The sequence below is a fragment of the Bos indicus x Bos taurus genome, chromosome 19 (assembly GCF_003369695.1).
Source record: "Bos indicus x Bos taurus breed Angus x Brahman F1 hybrid chromosome 19, Bos_hybrid_MaternalHap_v2.0, whole genome shotgun sequence".
Classification (NCBI taxonomy): Eukaryota; Metazoa; Chordata; class Mammalia; order Artiodactyla; family Bovidae; genus Bos; species Bos indicus x Bos taurus.
In genome coordinates, this window is record NC_040094.1 from 24,929,752 (window position 1) to 24,947,147 (window position 17,396).

Genomic DNA, 17,396 nt, shown 5'->3' on the forward strand with positions numbered 1-17,396 from the left:
GATAGAGCTAAAGAGGTTTCCATCACACTTGTAATGATTACCCTCCTATAGCAATGGATTCCTCCTGTTCCACATTAAAAAATATTTTTATTTATTAATTAGTTTTTTTATTGGAATACAATTGCTTTACAATGTTGTGTTAGTTTCTGCTGGATAGCAGAGTGACTCAGCTATATGTATGCATATCTGTGTAGTTGCTAAGTCGTGTCTGACTCTTTGTAACCCCATGGACTGTATAGCCTGCCAGGTTCCCTGTCCATGGGATTCTCTAGGCAAGAATACTGGAGTGGGTTGCCATTTCCTCCTCCAGTGTATATGTATAGCCCTTCTTTTTTGGATTTCGTTCCCCTTTAGGAACTTTCAGTCTCACTGTCCTCACCCCAATCTCTGGAAAAGGGTGAGGGGCTGGAGGTTGAATCAATAACCACTGGCTGGTGATTTAATGAGTCATGCCTATGTAATAGGAGAAGGCAATGGCACCCCACTCCAGTACTCTTGCCTGGAAAATCCCATGGATGGAGGAGCCTGGTAGGTTGCAGTCCATGGGGTGACTTCACTTTCACTTTTCACTTTCCTGCATTAGAGAAGGAAATGGCAACCCACTCCAGTGTTCTTGCCTGGAGAATCCCAGGGATGGGGGAGCCTGGTGGCTGCCGTCTATGGGGTCACACAGAGTCGGACATGACTGAAGTGACTTAGCAGCAGCAGCAGCAGCCTATGTAATAAAGTCTGTATAAATACTGCAAAGGACAGGGTTCAGCCAGCTTCTGGGTTGGTGACACTTGGAGGTTTAGGTAGAGTGCTGCACCCAGGGATGGCACAGACACTCCATGCCCCTTCCCACATACCCTGCCCTGTGAGTCTCTTCCACCTGACTGTTTCTGAATTATGACTTTTTATAATAAATTGGTAGTCTGGTAAGTGAAATGTTTTATCTGAGTTCTGTAAGCACCACTAACAAATTAATTGAGCCCAAAGAAGGGGTCTTAGGAACCTCCTGTCTATAGCTGGTCAGTCAGAAGCACAGGTGACAACCTGGACTTGAGATTGTCGTCTGAAGTGCTGGGGTGGGGATGGGGAGGTGAGCCCTTAACTTGTGGCATCTGAGGACATCTCTGGGTACATACTGTTTTCATTGAGGAACTGTAGGACCCCTGTCTGGTGTCAGAGAATTGCTTAGTGGTATGGACAGAACACACACACATTAGAATTGGCATCCGAATCATAGAACCTAAACAGAGATTGGATCTCAAAATGACCTCCTCCCCTTCTGCTCCCTCCACTACCACTCCTGTTTGTGAGCATGTGTTGAAATGTTTGAGAGTTTTGTTTTGAGGTAATGAAGAAGAGATGGAAGGTGAAGAGCTGCAGAAATAAGGGGCAGGATGGGCTTCCTGAGGACAAAGTCTCATTTCTCTCAGAGGAAAAAAAAAATGCAGGAAAAAGGCAAGTGATGTAGTATGGCTTTGGAGTCCAAGGGATAAAAATCAGCCCAGAGCAAAACAGAGAAATCTCTTTCTATTCCTGCCTGAATACCAGGGGCTGTGTCCAGAGGGACTGTGGGTCAGAACTGAAGCAGTGGGAGCAGTGTCTGGCAGAGAGAGTATCAGGAAGGGGGCGGCCTCACTCAGGGCCCTACAGTGCCTGTATTGTCAGGTATATTCTGTAAATGGCTTGAAGGCAGCAGGCTCCTTAGAGAAGTTCAGAGTTCAGAAGAATATGAGTGAATGTATGTTAGTGAACACGTGAGATCCACTGAGCCATAACTGGGTGTATCTGGATAAAGCTGGGACTGTAATCCTAGGTTAGCGCAAGTTGAAGGATTTGATCCTGCACACTTCTACTATTAGTGTGGTGTGTGTGTGTTAGTCACTCAGTTATGTCCGACTCTTCACAACCTCATGGCCTGGAGCCCACCAGACTCCTCTGTCCCTGGAAGTTTTCAGGCAAGAATACTGGAGTGGGTTACCATTTTCAACTTCAGGGGAATCTTCCCAGGGATCAAACCTGCCTTTTTTCGTTAGTGGTACTTTATTTATTGTCAAAGCTGGTCAGGTTTGGTGGACATTGGGTTGTACTTTGTCTATTTTTTCATCATAGACATATGAGATTATATTGAGCTAAATCTATCCTATATCTCACATAGGATAATGCCTTGGACATGGTGAAGGAAATTCCTAATCTCCACTGTAATGCACTTTCCAAATTTATCCTCAAGTCAACCTCTGAAAGACTTTCCTAAGAAAAATCTTCCCAGAGCTCCGTGTATGTCCTTGTTCCTCAGGCTGTAGATGAAAGGGTTCATCATGGGGGTTACCATAGCGTACATCACTGTGGCTACTGAGTCCTGCATGGAGTAGGTGTCGAGAGGCTTCAGATATACCATACAAAGGGTCCCATAGAAGAGGGAAACCACAGCCAAATGGGAGGCACAGGTGGAGAAGGCTTTGTACTTGCTAGAGGCTGAGGGTATTTGGAAGATGGCTCTGACAATCCAGACATAGGACATGACCATGAACCCAAAGGGGGTGAGGAAGATAAAGGATCCTGTGGCAATCAGCACTGCGTGATTGATCTGGGTGTTGGAACATGCGAGTCTCAATAAGACATACATCTCACAAAAGATATAGTGAATCTTCCGGGACCCACAGAAGGTCACACTGGTCATGAGGAGGGTGTGAATGAGGCCGTAGAGGACAGAGAGTGCCCAGCACAGGGTAAGGAGTGAAATACAGAGCCTAGGGCTCATGGCCGTGGTGTAGTGGAGTGGGCGGCAGATGGCCACATAGCGGTCATATGCCATCGTGGCCAGGATGAGGTTGTCCAGAGCCACCAAGGAGACCAGGAAGTAGAGCTGGGTCAGACACCCTGCATATGAGATGGCTTTGTTCTGGGACTGAAGGTTCACCAGCATCTTGGGGATTGTGTTGGTGACGAAGAAGAGGTCAGTGAAGGAGAGGTTGGCCAGGAAGAAGTACATGGGAGTGTGCAGGCGGGAGTCAGAGCCAATGGCCAAGATGATGAGCACATTTCCCACCACTGTGACCAGGTACATGGACAGGAACATCCAAAACAGGACCCTCTGATGCTCAGGACTCTCCGACAGCCCAAGGAGCAGGAACTCAGAGACTCTACTATGGTTGCTTCCATCCATTTCCCCAACTTACTGCAACACAACACAGCTGTTTACCATATGCCCTCAAATGAATACAAGCATTAAAATAAGCAAAATCAACTGTTTTCCTAACATGAACAGTATCTTAAGCCAAATTTTATACATTTTTTTTTTTTTTTTGCTATCAGAGGCAATGTAACAAACACAAAAACAAGACATGGAAAATCTTCATGCAATTTAGTCATTCTGGCAAGTTCTAGCCTGGCATACTCAATATAATAGGAATAATGCCTATGTCTTATTTTAAACCACATCTTGTTACAACTCTCTTGATGTGCTTAAAGATCAGTATGTTATGATATTCTGTAGATTTAATGATATTTAAAACAAGTGTCTTCAGTAAAAAAAAACTGATATTACACAATTGGACAAAGGGGAAAAAGGTAAAAATATTAGAAAGGAAATGTAAAAATTACCATTATTTGCTGATAAGTGATATATTCAGGAAATCTAAAACGATCAACTGAAATGCTACTAGAAATGAAAAGGGATTTCAAAACACTTGAAGTTAAGTCTGGGCTCTGACCCTTTCTAACTCTGAAATGTCAGGCAAGTTACCTCGCTCTTTAAGATCCCATTTCTTCATGTGAAAAATGGGTTAAGGTGAGAATAAAATTAGTAAAGTGCTTAACATAGATAGCTGGCCTGCAGTCAATGCTCAAGAAATATTCCTTATTATTGCTGTACAATAACAATGCTGCTGCTGCTGCTGCTAAGTCGCTTCAGTCATGTCCGACTCTGTGCGATCCCATAGACGGCAGCCCACCAGGCTCCCCCGTCCCTGGGATTCTCCAGGCAAGAGTACTGGAGTGGGTTGCCATTGCCTTCTCTGACAATAACAATACTCATGAATAATAAGATTAAAATATAATGTGAAATAATCCCATCCACATCAACAACTGAAAAAACCCACTTGTAAAAATGTTAACAAGAATCAGGGCTTCCTTAGTGACTCAGTGGTAAAGAATCCGCCTGCCAATGCAGGAGACACGGGTTTATCTGTGATCTGGGAGGATCTCACATGCCACTGAGCAGCTCAGCCCGTGCACCACAGCTGTTGAGCCAACACTCTGGAGTCTGAGAACCGCAAGTACTGAAGCCCGCACACCTGGAGCCGGTGCTCCACAGCAAGAGAAGCCACCGCAATGAGAAGTCTGTACGCCGCAGCTAGAGAGGAGCCCCCACTCACCTCAACTCGAGGAAAGCCTGTGAACGAGGACCCTTCACTACCCCCCAACATGTTAACAAGGATCAGTCAAGTTCTGTAAATTCTCCAGAGAAGCATATGATAAAAATCAATAAATGGGTAAGCATATTAAGATTCCCAAGATACATATTCTACTGAATTAATGTAAATTTTAACTCATTTGAAGTCAAAATTCTAACAGTTTTTTTGAGAAAGAAAATTCTCATCTAACTTTAATCTAAAAATAAGTGTGAGAATAAGGAAAATGCTGGAAAAGAGAATAATAAGGAGATTCTTCCTCTGCCAAATATGAAAGGTTCTGAAATAGTGTGATACTGGTGGAATAAACAGATTGATAGAATTGGACAGAAACTCAAATGCAGGCCAAATAACATGGAGGGTTCAGTTGATTATTATGGGAGCACTTTTACCAGGAGATACATTTTGTAGTAGTTAGTAAATGGCATTGAGACAATTGTCTATTTAGGGGGAAATGTGAGAGCAATGGACTTCCCAGGTGGCGCAGTGGTAACGAATCTGCCTGCCAGTGCAGCAGATGCAGGTACTGTGGGTTTGATCTCTGGATTGGGAAGGTACCCTGGAGAAGGAAATGGCAACCACTCCAGTATTCTGGGAAATGGACAGTGGATCCTGGTGGGCTACACTACAGTTCATGGGATCGCAAAAGTGTCGATCACAACTGAGTGAGCATACACACATGGGATCAATGTTTTGCTTCTTACCGAATACCTTTCAGGCATATTGAGGATGAAAATAGCATAATGGGTATTTTTTCCTTTTGAAAACTTAATATGTAAGAAATAAAAAATTTTTAAATTCAAAAAATAAGAGTTTGTAAATAAGATACATTGAATTATACTTTAGGGAGATAGATAACAACTGTTTATATTTGATATTTTATTATTTGAGATGTGAAGGGTGAAAAAAAGTCAGTCTATGAAATGTTGCAAGCATTGCAGAAAGAGAGTTCCATGTGCAAAGGACCCAAGCTGTCCTTTTGTTGTATTTAAGGAATTAAATATAGTTTGGGCTGGCTGGAGAGCAGAGTGGTGAGATATGGGATTGTACAGGTAAGCAGGGAGTCAGGTCATTCAGAGCCTTATTATAAGTTTAAAAATTTATTCTAAGTGCAGTGAGGATCATTAAAATGTTTAAGCACAGGAAGATGTATATATTTAGTAACTATTTGGCTTGTGGGATCTTAGTTCCCTGACCAAGGATTGAACCCGTACCCATGCCCCCTGCACTGGGAGTGGGGACTCTTAACTGATGGCCCACCAAGGAAGTCCCTCACAACTATGCTTTTATTTGTGTTTTGGTAACATTATTTTAACCCCCTGCATTGGGAGTGGGGAGTCTTAACTGATGGTCCACCAGGGAAGTCCCTCACAACTATGCTTTTATTTGTGTTTTGGTAACATTATTTTAATAGTTATCTATGTATTTTCATTTCTGATCAAATGACTTTTCAGTGTCTGTTACGTTAATAGCTCTGATAATATTGAAACACTTCCAATCCTGGTATAAAATACTGAAATTGATTTCTAGTTGTTTAATTTAGACCATCGTAGTCACATTTATAAATGAGGTTTATCTATTATTCTGTTATTTTTTTATATGCCATCCTTGTATGATTTGGGTTTTTTTGATATGATTTGTTTGTGTTATCCTCCACCTTAAACTTATATTCACTTATTGTCTATTTCTGTTATCTGGAATTTGTTGAAATTTCTTTAATAATTTCAGATGTAAATTTTAAAAGAAGTCCCATGGAATTCATTTTCCCAAAATAGTTTCTAATACATTGCAGTCTATTGATTATAAACAAAAATTCTGGTGTGAATGAGTCAAGCAATACAGAAAAATTTAAATCAAAAGAAAGTAAACATCATCCCAAATTCTGCCATGCAACTACTGTCAACATTTTTAGTGAGCATACTTTTTTTTCCTAGTCATCTTTATTCAGTTGACAATGAGATGAAGAGCTTTCTCCAATTCAAAATTGTAATTTATTACGTATTTTTCCTCCTTAAATAAACTATATTTGTACATGCATAATTTTTTCTTTATTCTTAAAGTTAAAATTTACCAACTCTGTTTAGGAACTACATTGTATTCCACTATGGGAAGATAGATGACATCTATTCATATTTTGCTATTTTTAAAATTTGAAACGTGAAGGATGTTTCTCCTTTGTTGATTTATCTGAGTTGTAATGTCTTTTCCAATTAAAAAATTATGTGTCACATCATTTAATGAGAACCTACTTTCATTTTACTTTTTTCTGCTGCATTTCTTGGAACTTATCCTACATATTGGGTAATAATTAGCATTTCATTTTGAGATTTTTTTAAAATTTATTTTTTAATTGGAGGGAAATTGCTTTACAATGTTGTGATGGTTTCTGCCATACAACCATGCAAATCAACTGTAATTATACATATGTCACCTCCCTCTTAGCCTTCCTCCCCTCCCCTATCCCACCCCTCTAGATCATCACAGAGCCCCGGGCTGGGCTCCCTGTGTTATATAGTAATTTCTCACCAGCTATCTACAAAATGGTATTAAAACCTATTTTCAGGAAAAGAAAGGAGACGCAGATCTAGAGAATGGACTTGTGGACACAGTGGGGGAAAGAGAGAAAATGGGCGAATGAAAAAATGAGACAAATGGAGAAAGTAACATAGACATACGTACACTGTCATTTTGAGACGATGAGTCAGAAGTTTATGTCTAAACCCCAAGTAACACATACGACTCTTTTTTTAAAAACAAACAAACCACTACCCTATTTGCTCAGATAATGTGTTGTGACTATCTATCTATCTGTCTCTTCTATTTAGTCTGCACACCAATACTGTTTGTTTTTATTACCCCATTTTGTGGATGAGGTGCTGAGACTTAGAAGGTTAATGAATTTCCCAGATTCCTTCTACTAGTTAGTGACAGAGTTGGGATTTGAGTCCCATCCTGTGTCTCTGGAGTCCACAGCCTAGCCACTCTACCACACATTAAACAAGAGTAAAGATGCCTATCTCAGACTTTCCTGGTGGTCCAGTGGTTGAGAATCTGCCTGCCAGTGCAGGAGACATGGGTTTGATCCCTAATCCAGAAAGATCCCACATGGCAGGAGCTACTAAGCCTGTGTGCCACAACTACTGAGCCAGCACTCTGGAGCCCTCGAGGCACAGCTCCTGAGCTCACATACTGCAACTACTGAAGCCTGTGTGCCCAGAGCCTGTGCTCTGCAACAAAAGCCACAGCAATGACAAGCCTGCGCACTGCATCTAGAGAGTACCCCCTGCTTGCCTCAACTAGAGAAAGCCCGTGAGCAGCAACGAAGGCCCAGAACAGCCAAAACAAAAAATGCCTACCTCACTGTGCGTTTAGAAAAGATCTGAAACGCTGGATGTCAGAACATTCCGCCATCCTTAAAGCCCTGTGTAAGTGGATGGAGAGATGATGTTATTGGGGGGGTGGTGCTCAAAAGGAGTCCTATTCTTTACCATTTCTCAATATTTCTGAGTAACACCTCCCCTCCCCCTCCCCCGGCTCAGTAGGAAACCCTGCTCTCAGAACTAAGAAGAATCAGTGGCTCCAGTCTTGACTCCATCCTGCACATGGCTTTTGTGCCCACTCACCTAGGTACAGCCTCAGCCCACCTTGTCTGAAGGAAATGACCCAGAATATCAAGGTGGAGACTCATGTGCGGCTGTCCTCTTGGTGCTATCTACATGGAGGAGAGAAGAGTAAAGAAGGTGTTATTGTGGCTTCACGTGCAAAGGGTTGTGGATTGTTCAGTTCAGGAGCTAGAAAATATAAAAGAGGCAGAAACGTCAGGTTATATTCCAGAAGACTTAAGTGCTCTGCCTACAAAGGGGTTGGCAGAGGGAAAGTAATTCACAGAAGGCTTTTGAACAGGCTGCATGACAGTGATCATTTCAGAGGTGATTCAAAGATTTGGTGGAGGTGAGTGATGGTTCATTTCTCTTTTACCATTAAGATTCCAAATTATAGAGTAGTCTTGTGGTGGTCCTTTGGTGTTTGAGTAAAGTGGGAGTAATCCTTAGGGCATTCTCTAGAGACTTTTTTGCATGTACAGCTTCCCACATCTGCTATTTGGTACTCATGTCATTCACCTATGGTTCTATACTGTGAATGAGCTCATTTATCTCTCACAGTATGTAAGTGAGGCTTCAAGTTGAAGAGGATGCTTGTCTATCAGAAAACAGAGTTTCAGTGAGAAGGGGGGAACTGATGGGCTCATCCCAAGACCCCTCAAATTGACCTGAGAATGAAAGGTGCACCATGGTGACTCCCCGGTGACCCCAACCCTAAGCACATCTGGCCACCACCTGTTTCTGCCATGAAGACAGAGGTCTTCCACCTCCTTAGACCTCATCAGAAATGATTTCCTTTCACAACCTGTTGCTTGGATTCAGGATCCTCTGGGGCATCTGCCTGATAGGAGAGAGGGAGGGAGCCAGGAATGAGGGCTGGGAAAACTCAGAGTACCCAAGGAATCTCTACCTCTGCGTCAGCCCTCAACACAGGAGTCTCCTACACTTTAGTGTCCATCAGAGTCACCGTGATGCTTTAAAACTAAATAAAAGCCCATTTTCTGGCTTCCTTCCTTGAAATACTGGCTCTTTTTCTGCGAACAAAGTTCTTTTTGAAATCACCTGATGGTTCTGGTTGTACCCTTTGGGAAACACTGTTCTTTTTGTAAGAGCCAGTGGATTCGGAGCATGTGTGTGGTCAGCTGACTTTAGAGACACAAACTCCTCTGCAGTGTGGCCGGGTGGAGAGGGGAGATAGTTTGAGGTGTTACTGCAGAGGGCTCCAAACTCAGCCTTAGAAAACTGTCCTTCTGTCCCTCCGGTGCTGCTTTTCAGCAGAAGTACCCCGAGGAGGGCATGAAACCTCCTTGAGCTCTTCATCTCACCTGTAAAGCCTTTCTTATATGTTTGAGAATCATGTGCCACAGGGCTAGTGATAGCACTTTGAAAACTAGAGCACTACCAAGATAGGAGGGATTGTTAATTACCTTAAATACTAAGGAGTTGGACGATAATGAAGATTTTCAAAGTATATGAGTATATTTGTGAGAGAGACAGAGTAAATGGAGAAGAGAAGATAAGAAAGGGATGAGAGAGGCAGAGGATATGAATATTTCTGAAATGTGCAGACCTGTTCAGTGTTGGTCACAGGGCTGCCTACTTCTGCCACTTCCACTTTCCTGCTAGATGGATGAAAATTCAGTCAGCACGTGGAGGACACTAAGGCACTGTTTCTGAATAGAACTTGGTGATTCACTCCACTCACTGAAGTTAGGAAGGGTGGAATTGGTGCCTGGAACTTCAGTGCCTGCACAAAAGGAGAAAGAGACTGTGGTTGTTCTGATGAGCTTGGGGAATCTGAGAGCCGAACCTTGGATACCGGGTTCATGAAGAGAGGGGCTGAACTGGAGCCACATCAGATCTATTTATCAGTTTTGGAGACAGCTTGGGGAGGCAATCCCGAGACAGCTTTTTGAGATGAACCTGGATAATTGCTTCCAAAGTTAGTACCCATAAGCAAAGGTCTTGGGAAATGGGTCTTGTTTACAAGGAGTAAATCAACTTCACACCAGGCAATAGTCCTGTAGGTGCCCTAGGTGTAAGAGAAAACCGTAATTGAAGAGAACACCACACATATGCTGTAGCCTGGGTTAGAGTCAGCAGGGGTCCACAGAATCTCGAGAACTAAATTTGGATTGGGATGATTCCAGATTGCTGGTGACTCCAAGTACTAAGGAAAAACAATTGAAAAAAAAATATTTGGAGGAAAAGAATACCATCTTAGACTTCAAGTGCTTTCCCTTCAATACCCAGTATCTGGCACAAACCCAGAGATAAACAAACACGTCAGGGAATAAGACTGCTAAAGCAGGAACCAACAGCTGAAGGCCTACAGGGAGTCTCTGTGTGTGTGCTCAGTTGCTTCAGTCACGCCTGACTCTCTGTGACCCTATGGCCTGTAGCCTGCCAGGCTCCTCTGTCTATGGGATTTTCCCAACAAAAATAATGGATTGGTTTTCATGCCCTCCTCCGGGAGATCTTCCTGACCCAGGGATTGAACCTGTGTCTCCTGCATTGCAGGCAGATTCTTTATCTACTAAGTCATTGAGGACTCTAGATAGCATAATAATCAGACATGGACTGCAAAACCAATGATGCTTAGGATGTTTTTGGATACAGAACCAAAGGTGAAAATTTTGGCAGGGCTTTTTATGAACTGAACAAACATGCGTAACCAGCAGTCAGATCAAAAACTTTACTAGCCCTGCAGGAATCCTATCATGTCTCTGCTAGTTGCTATTCCTTCAGGGGCAGTCACTCTCTTGCTATTAAATTAATAGCATTAATTTAAGTTATGCTGTTAAATTAGCTAATTTAATAATAATAAATATATTAGCTATCTAAATATTAGTTGTTAATAATTAATAATTAATCTACAGCATACATTAATTTTACCCGTTTTGGGGCCTATCTGAACGGCAGTGCACCTTTTGTTCTCTTTCCTGCCTCCCTCTTTCAGTCAGTGTTATGTATGTGAAGTTCATCCACATTGCTGTCTGCAGTGGTAGACTGTCCATTTTCATTGCTGTGTAGAGTTCTATTGTGTGAGTAAGCCATTAACAACATCCATTCTACCACTGATGAACAAATTTTGGCTGTTATGAATCCTGAAGCTCCCTGTTCTTCCTGGGCATCTCTACAGAAGAGTGGGATTTCTGGATTATAGGGCTGCTGCTGCTGCTGCTAAGTCACTTCAGTTGTGTCCGACTCTGTGCGACCCCATAGACGGCAGCCCACCAGGCTCCGCCGCCCCTGGGATTCTCCAGGCAAGAACACTGGAGTGGGTTGCCATGTCCTTCTCCAATGCATGAAAGTGAAAAGTGAAAGTGAAATCGCTGAGTCTTGTCCGACTCTTAGTGACCCCATGGACTGCAGCCCACCAGGCTCCTCCGTCCATGGGATTTTCCAGGCAAGAGTGCTGGAAGTGGGGTGCCATTGCCTTCTCTGGGATTATAGGGCAGGTGCTTGTTTAGTTTAGAAGACAGAACTGAGCAGTCTCCAGTCACACTTACCCTCGTTGTAACAATGGAATCCTCTTGTTCCACATTCTTAACATGGTTTGGTATTTCTCCCATCCTTTTCCTGTGAGCTTTCTGTTAAGTGTATAGTAGTATCACATTGTGGTTTTCATTTCTATTTCCCTGCTGACTAACAAAGTTAAGCACCCTTGCATATGGTTATTCTCCAGAGCTATATCCTCTTTGTACATTATCTTGTGCCCATTTTTCTATTGGGTTACCTATCTCTTTCATTTGATTTGTAGGAGATCTTTATATGTTCTGGTTACAAGTCCTTTGTCAGATGTATGTAATCTTCAACTTTGTAGTTGACTTTCATTCAATTAATGGTGGGTATTTAGAAAAATGAGAGAGAAAGAGGAAAGTGAAAAAGCTGGTTTGAAATGCATCATTTAAAAAACTAAAATCATGGCATCTGGTCCCACCACTTTATGGCAAATAGAAGGGGAAAATGTGAAAGTATTGAGATATTTTTTTCTTGGCCTCCAAAAATCGCTGTGGATATGACTGTAGTCATGAATTAAAAGGTGCTTAATCCTTGGAAGGAGAGCTGTGATGAACCTGGGCAGCATATTAAAAATCAGAGGCATCACTTGTTGACAGAGGTCTGCATGGTCAAAGCTATGGTTTTCCCAGTAGTCATGTACAGATGTGAGAGTTGGACTGTAAAGAAGGCTGAGCACTGAAGAATTTATGATTTTGAATTGTGCTGAAGAAGACTCTTGAGAGTCCTTTGGACTGCAAGGAGATCAAACCACTCAATCCTAAAGGATATCAACCCTTAATATTCATTGGAAGGACTGATGCTGAAGCTCTAATACTTTGGTCACCTGATGCAAAGAGTTGACTGATTGGAAAAGACCCCGATGCTGGGAAAGATTGGAGACAAAAGGAGAAGGAGGTGATAGAGGATAAGATGGTTAGATAACATCACCGACTCAGTGGACATGAAAACTTGTGGAGATAGTGGAGGTCAGAGAAGCCTGAGGTACTATAGTCCATGGGGTTGCAAAGAGTCAGACATGACTTAGGGACTGAATAACGACAACAAATTGCAAAACAGTCCAATTTAGCAATATTTATTTTATAATTAGTGTCTAAGGACATTTGCTATATCTTTGTCAATGTTCTCCTATATTTTCCTCTAAAGGAGGAAGGCAAATACTTTAGGAGTGAAAATAATATAGAACCTAGAGAAGAAAGAGCTCTTTTGGACTATGGTAGCCAGAGGAGTGGGCTTCCCAGGTGGCACTAGTGGTAAAGAACCCACTTGCCAATATAGGAAGGGTAAGAGAGGCGGGTTCGGTCCCTGGGTTGGGAAGATCTCTTGGAGAAGGAAATGGCAACCAACTCCAGTATTCTTGCCTGGAAAATCCCATGGACAGAGAAGCCTGGTGGGCTACGGTCCATAGGGTCACAAAGAGTTGGATGCAACTGAAGCGACTTAGCACAGCCAGGGGAGTATTCCTGTGGGATTAGGGCATGAGCTTGCATCCTCTGTTGCCTGTTCCCCTGCCCAAAGATGATTAGTAATTAAGAAATATCTGCCTTAGACCTCCTAGAGGATTTGTCCCAGAGAAGCAATAAAATTTACTTTGTTATTAATGAGTTTTTCCAAGTCCTAGTATCCGTTGGGACCCAATGTCCCTCAGGCCCAGGAAGACAGAATGACAAAAGGGATGTTGTAGAAGCAGGTGATGACTGCAGAGTCTATCTCCATATGCCTGTAATGAATAAAAGAGTGAATACCCTCATGTCAAAGACCTGAAGTCATCGTCAGACATACTTGGTATGTTAGGCTGGAGAGTCCATGCCTTTGCTCAGTCACTAAGTCATGTCTGACTCTTTTGCAACTCCATGGACTTGTAGCCCACCAGGCTCCTCTGTCCATGGGATTCTCGAGGCAAGAATACTGGAGTGGGTTGCCATTTATTCCTCCAGGCCTTAGGGATTTTGCAGCCTGAGTATCCAGACTACTGAGATTCTATGATACGATTCTATGGGATTTTTCTTCAGGCTGTCTAAAAAACCCCTGCTCAACATTCTAGAAAGTCTGTGTTGATTAGCATCTACCATATTTAACCTCTCTGTCAATATAGTAATTTTAAGTATTTCATAATGGAGTCCTCTATATTTTGCAAGAGATTCTCAAAAGAGATTTCAAGTTTACAGAAGCTTTGAAAGATAGGCAGGAACAAGTCAGCATTATCATCTTAAAATGGAAGAAGGTAATATGTAGAGAAGTGTAAGGAATAGGTAATTAGGAGTGGGTTTCCTCAAGGGCAGCATTTTTAGATGATATCTGAGTGATTTGGACTCCGTAATCAGGCATTTTATACAATAGATGGATCCCACCTAGTTCCCAGGAATGGAAGTTCATGAGGAGTCAGAAATTCATCCTTTAGTTCACTAATGTATAACAAACATCTTTCTTCTGTCCAGGTGTGAAAACACATACATTTGCCTGGTTTCAACCCTATGATCTTGGTGAGTATCCTGCAGTGAGGGTACTATTCTATATCTCTTTGGGGTTAGAAGAAGTTTCCCTCATCTGAAGTGCTCCTCCTGTTTTTTTCTTTTCTTTTCTTTTTTGGTCAAATCCAGATTCACACTGTGGGGAAATGTATCAGGAGTAGACCAGGCACTGGGTCCAAGAGATTGTAAGTTATTTTTATTATTATTTGCTTTTTCATGACATTTGTCTCAGCTGTAAAGAATCTGCCTGCAATGCAAGACTCGCAAGTTCAGTCCCTGGGTCGAGAAGATCCCCTGGAGGAGGGCATGGCAACCCACTCCAGTATTCTTGCCTGGAGAATTCCATGGACAGAGGAACCTGGCAGGTTATAGTCCATGGGGTTGCAAAGAGTCAGACACAACTGAAGCAACTTAGCATGGATGCACGCATGACCTCTAAACTTCAACATGAATCTCACATCAATATTGACATTGTGTGGGCTGAATTTTAAGGAAAAAATGACAGCCTTGCTTGGGTACATTAGTGTTAAGCCACATAATAAGATAGCTTGAGATGGGGTGGTTTTCTAACCTGGGGAGAGAAATTCTAGACAGTCTACAGTACAGTATTTGGAAATCAACGCAAATGACTTAGATAAGGAAGCTGTAATTTGGAAAGGCTGTCAGTGGATGTTTCTACCTTCCGTATTTTTGGTGTCTGTTGAAACAATTCAGTGATCTCTTGGATGGCCTGAAAGTTTTCTTTTTGTAGTTCTCATTGTCCTAGATGTTAAGGTTCATCAGTGAACAAAGTAGAACTTTTTTTTTATCTTTAGCATCTATCAAAGAGCAAATAATCCATGTTAAATGATCTGGAAGATGAGTTCCTAGGAGAAGGAATGAAGTGGGATGGGGATAGCACGCATTCAGGTAATGAAAGCATGATGTGCTATGATGGGCGAAAGTAGTCTGCCTTTGAGAAAATGAGAGATACCTGGCCTACTTGGAGTAGAGAGAGGGTTGGCCATGAGCTCATTGCTCTGATGAAATAAAGGTCTTGTGGACCGTGTCAACCCTGATAAAATAAGGTCTTTGTGTTAGTGGAAAGGGGAAACTCTTCAGTGAGAATAGTGACATGGAAATGTTTGAGTTATAAAAAGAATGATTCTGGATAATGTCAATGCATTATAGGGAAGTGAAAGTAGAGAGAGTCCAAATTTGTTGACATTGTTTAGGTGAGAATAGTAACTGAGCTAAATGGTGGCTGTAGGATGTCAAGAAGGGCATACATGAGAAATGTTCAGAAAGCGGGACTGGAAACATAGTAAATGAACAAGGAGACATGAGGAGAGGGAGGAGTCAAGGATGGCTCTCAGGTCTGGCTTGTATATCTTGTAGGTGGTACTGTCAATCACTGAGGTAGAGAACATTGGGAGTGAAGCACATATGGGACTGAAGAAACAACAAGCCTAATCTCGGGAAGATTTGTCTTGGAGTGAAGGTGAAACATGCAAATAAGATGGTCATCAGGGAGTTGAGCACCCAGGTCTGTAGCTCGGAAGAATGGTGTGGGCTGAATAAGAGTAGAAGGACAATACGCTGAGGATCCCCAATATTCAAAGGATGACTTGGCACAAAGACTTCTCTAATGACTGTGTGAAGAAGGCGTTGTTATGGAAGCCAGAATAAAACAGGAGCATGAGGTATCACCATGGCCAAGAGATGAGAGAGTCCTACAAAGGGAAAAGTGATCATTTGTACTGAATGGGATATGTTATTGAATTTAGAGACATGAATGTTATTGCAGACTTTGAAGGGGGAGTTTCAGTAGCGTCACCTGCCGCCTGTGCCTAAATTCTCAGTCATCCACCATTTGACAATAAGCCACATGCTATACGCATTATTTATTTTTTATATTTGGATTTAAGGTCTGTGACTTTTTATAAATAATCGAGTTATCAAATGACAAAGAGGAACCAAACCATCATCTCAGAGTTCCTCCTTCTGGGCCTGCCTATCCAGCCAGAGCATCAAAACCTGTTCTATGCTCTGTTCCTGGCCATGTATGTTGCCACCGTCCTGGGGAACCTCCTCATAATGCTCCTGATTTGACTGGACCCCCACCTCCACACACCCATGTATTTGTTTCTCAGTAACCTGTCTTTCTCTGACCTCTGCTTCTCCTCTGTCACAATGCCTAAGCTGTTGCAGAATGTGAAGAGCCAAGTCCTGTCCATCCCCTACGCAGGCTGTCTGGCCCAGATGTATTTTTACTGTTTTTTGGAGTTCTTGAGAGCTTCCTGCTTGTGGCCATGGCCTATGACCACTACGTGGCCATCTGCTTTCCCCTGCACAACACCGCCATCATGAGCCCCAGGCTGTGTCTCGCCCTGCTGGCGCTGTCCTGGGTGCTGACCACTGCCCATGCCATGTTGCACACCGTGCTCATGGCTAGGCTGTCCTTCTGCGCTGACAATGTGATTCCTCACTTTTTCAGTGACACATCTACTTTGTTGAAGGTGTCCTGCTCTGATACTCGAGTCAATGGGTTGGTGATACTTTTCATGGGAGGACTCATTCTTGTGATCCCATTTCTATTCATCATCATGTCCTATGCACGAATTGTCTCCTCCATCCTCAAAGTTCCTTCTGCCAGCGGTATCCACAAGGCCTTCTCCACCTGTGGCTCCCACCTCTCCGTGGTGTCTCTCTTCTATGGGACAATTATTGGTGTCTACTTGTGCCCATCAACTAATAATTCTACTGTTAAGGAGACTGTGATGGCCGTGATGTACACTGTGGTGACGCCCATACTGAACTCCTTCGTATACAGCCTAAAGAACAGAGACATGAAAAGAGCCCTTGGAAGAGTCTTTTGGAAAAAGAAAATATCTTTCTCTCTAAAATGGTAACAATTGGGATTTTTACACTATTTAATTCAGTGGTTATGATAATGTTGCCAGTGGAGTATTACTCTAAATCAGTGGCTTTCTTTTTTCAGTTTTAAAGCCATTAACCTTTTTATTCAAGCAAAACCCCACAATAAAGGCTAATATGAAAATATGATGACCAGGAAGCTTTGTTTGAAGTGGAATTGAGGTCAGGAAACCATCTGCTCTGCATCTTTATTTTCCTCTTCCCAGGTGGGATTCATGTTTGAAAACAAGATTTATATATTTTTTGTGCAGAATGTCTACTACCCATGTCAATTCAGGAATTAGCTTTTCAAGCATCACTGAAATCATTGCTTTCTTCCTGCTCAAAAATCCTTAGTGATGTTCACAAATGAAGAAAGAATGAAATGTACGCTTTCTGGCTCACAGAAGCACAGAGACTCCTGGAGTTCTCTATTTCTGATACACCTTCACTTTTATCACCATGATTAAAAGCATTTCTTACTACCTTATCTCCATGCATATACT

The 17,396-nt window shown here is 42.4% G+C and overlaps 2 protein-coding genes across 2 annotated transcripts; one reads left to right on the forward strand and one right to left on the reverse strand.

Moving 5' to 3' along the window:
- Window positions 1–2,218: 2,218 nt before the first annotated feature.
- Window positions 2,219–3,172, reverse strand: LOC113878080 (olfactory receptor 1D2). Its single transcript, XM_027518917.1, has one exon. It carries the CDS (start codon window positions 3,152–3,154, stop codon window positions 2,219–2,221), a length of 936 nt encoding a protein of 311 aa, XP_027374718.1. The 5' UTR covers window positions 3,155–3,172.
- A 12,206-nt stretch (window positions 3,173–15,378) lies between these two features.
- Window positions 15,379–16,887, forward strand: LOC113877840 (olfactory receptor 1468). Its single transcript, XM_027518397.1, is given in 2 exon segments — window positions 15,379–16,243; window positions 16,246–16,887. Coding segments are annotated over 2 exon segments (948 nt in total). The 5' UTR covers window positions 15,379–15,936; the 3' UTR covers window position 16,887.
- Window positions 16,888–17,396: the final 509 nt, after the last annotated feature.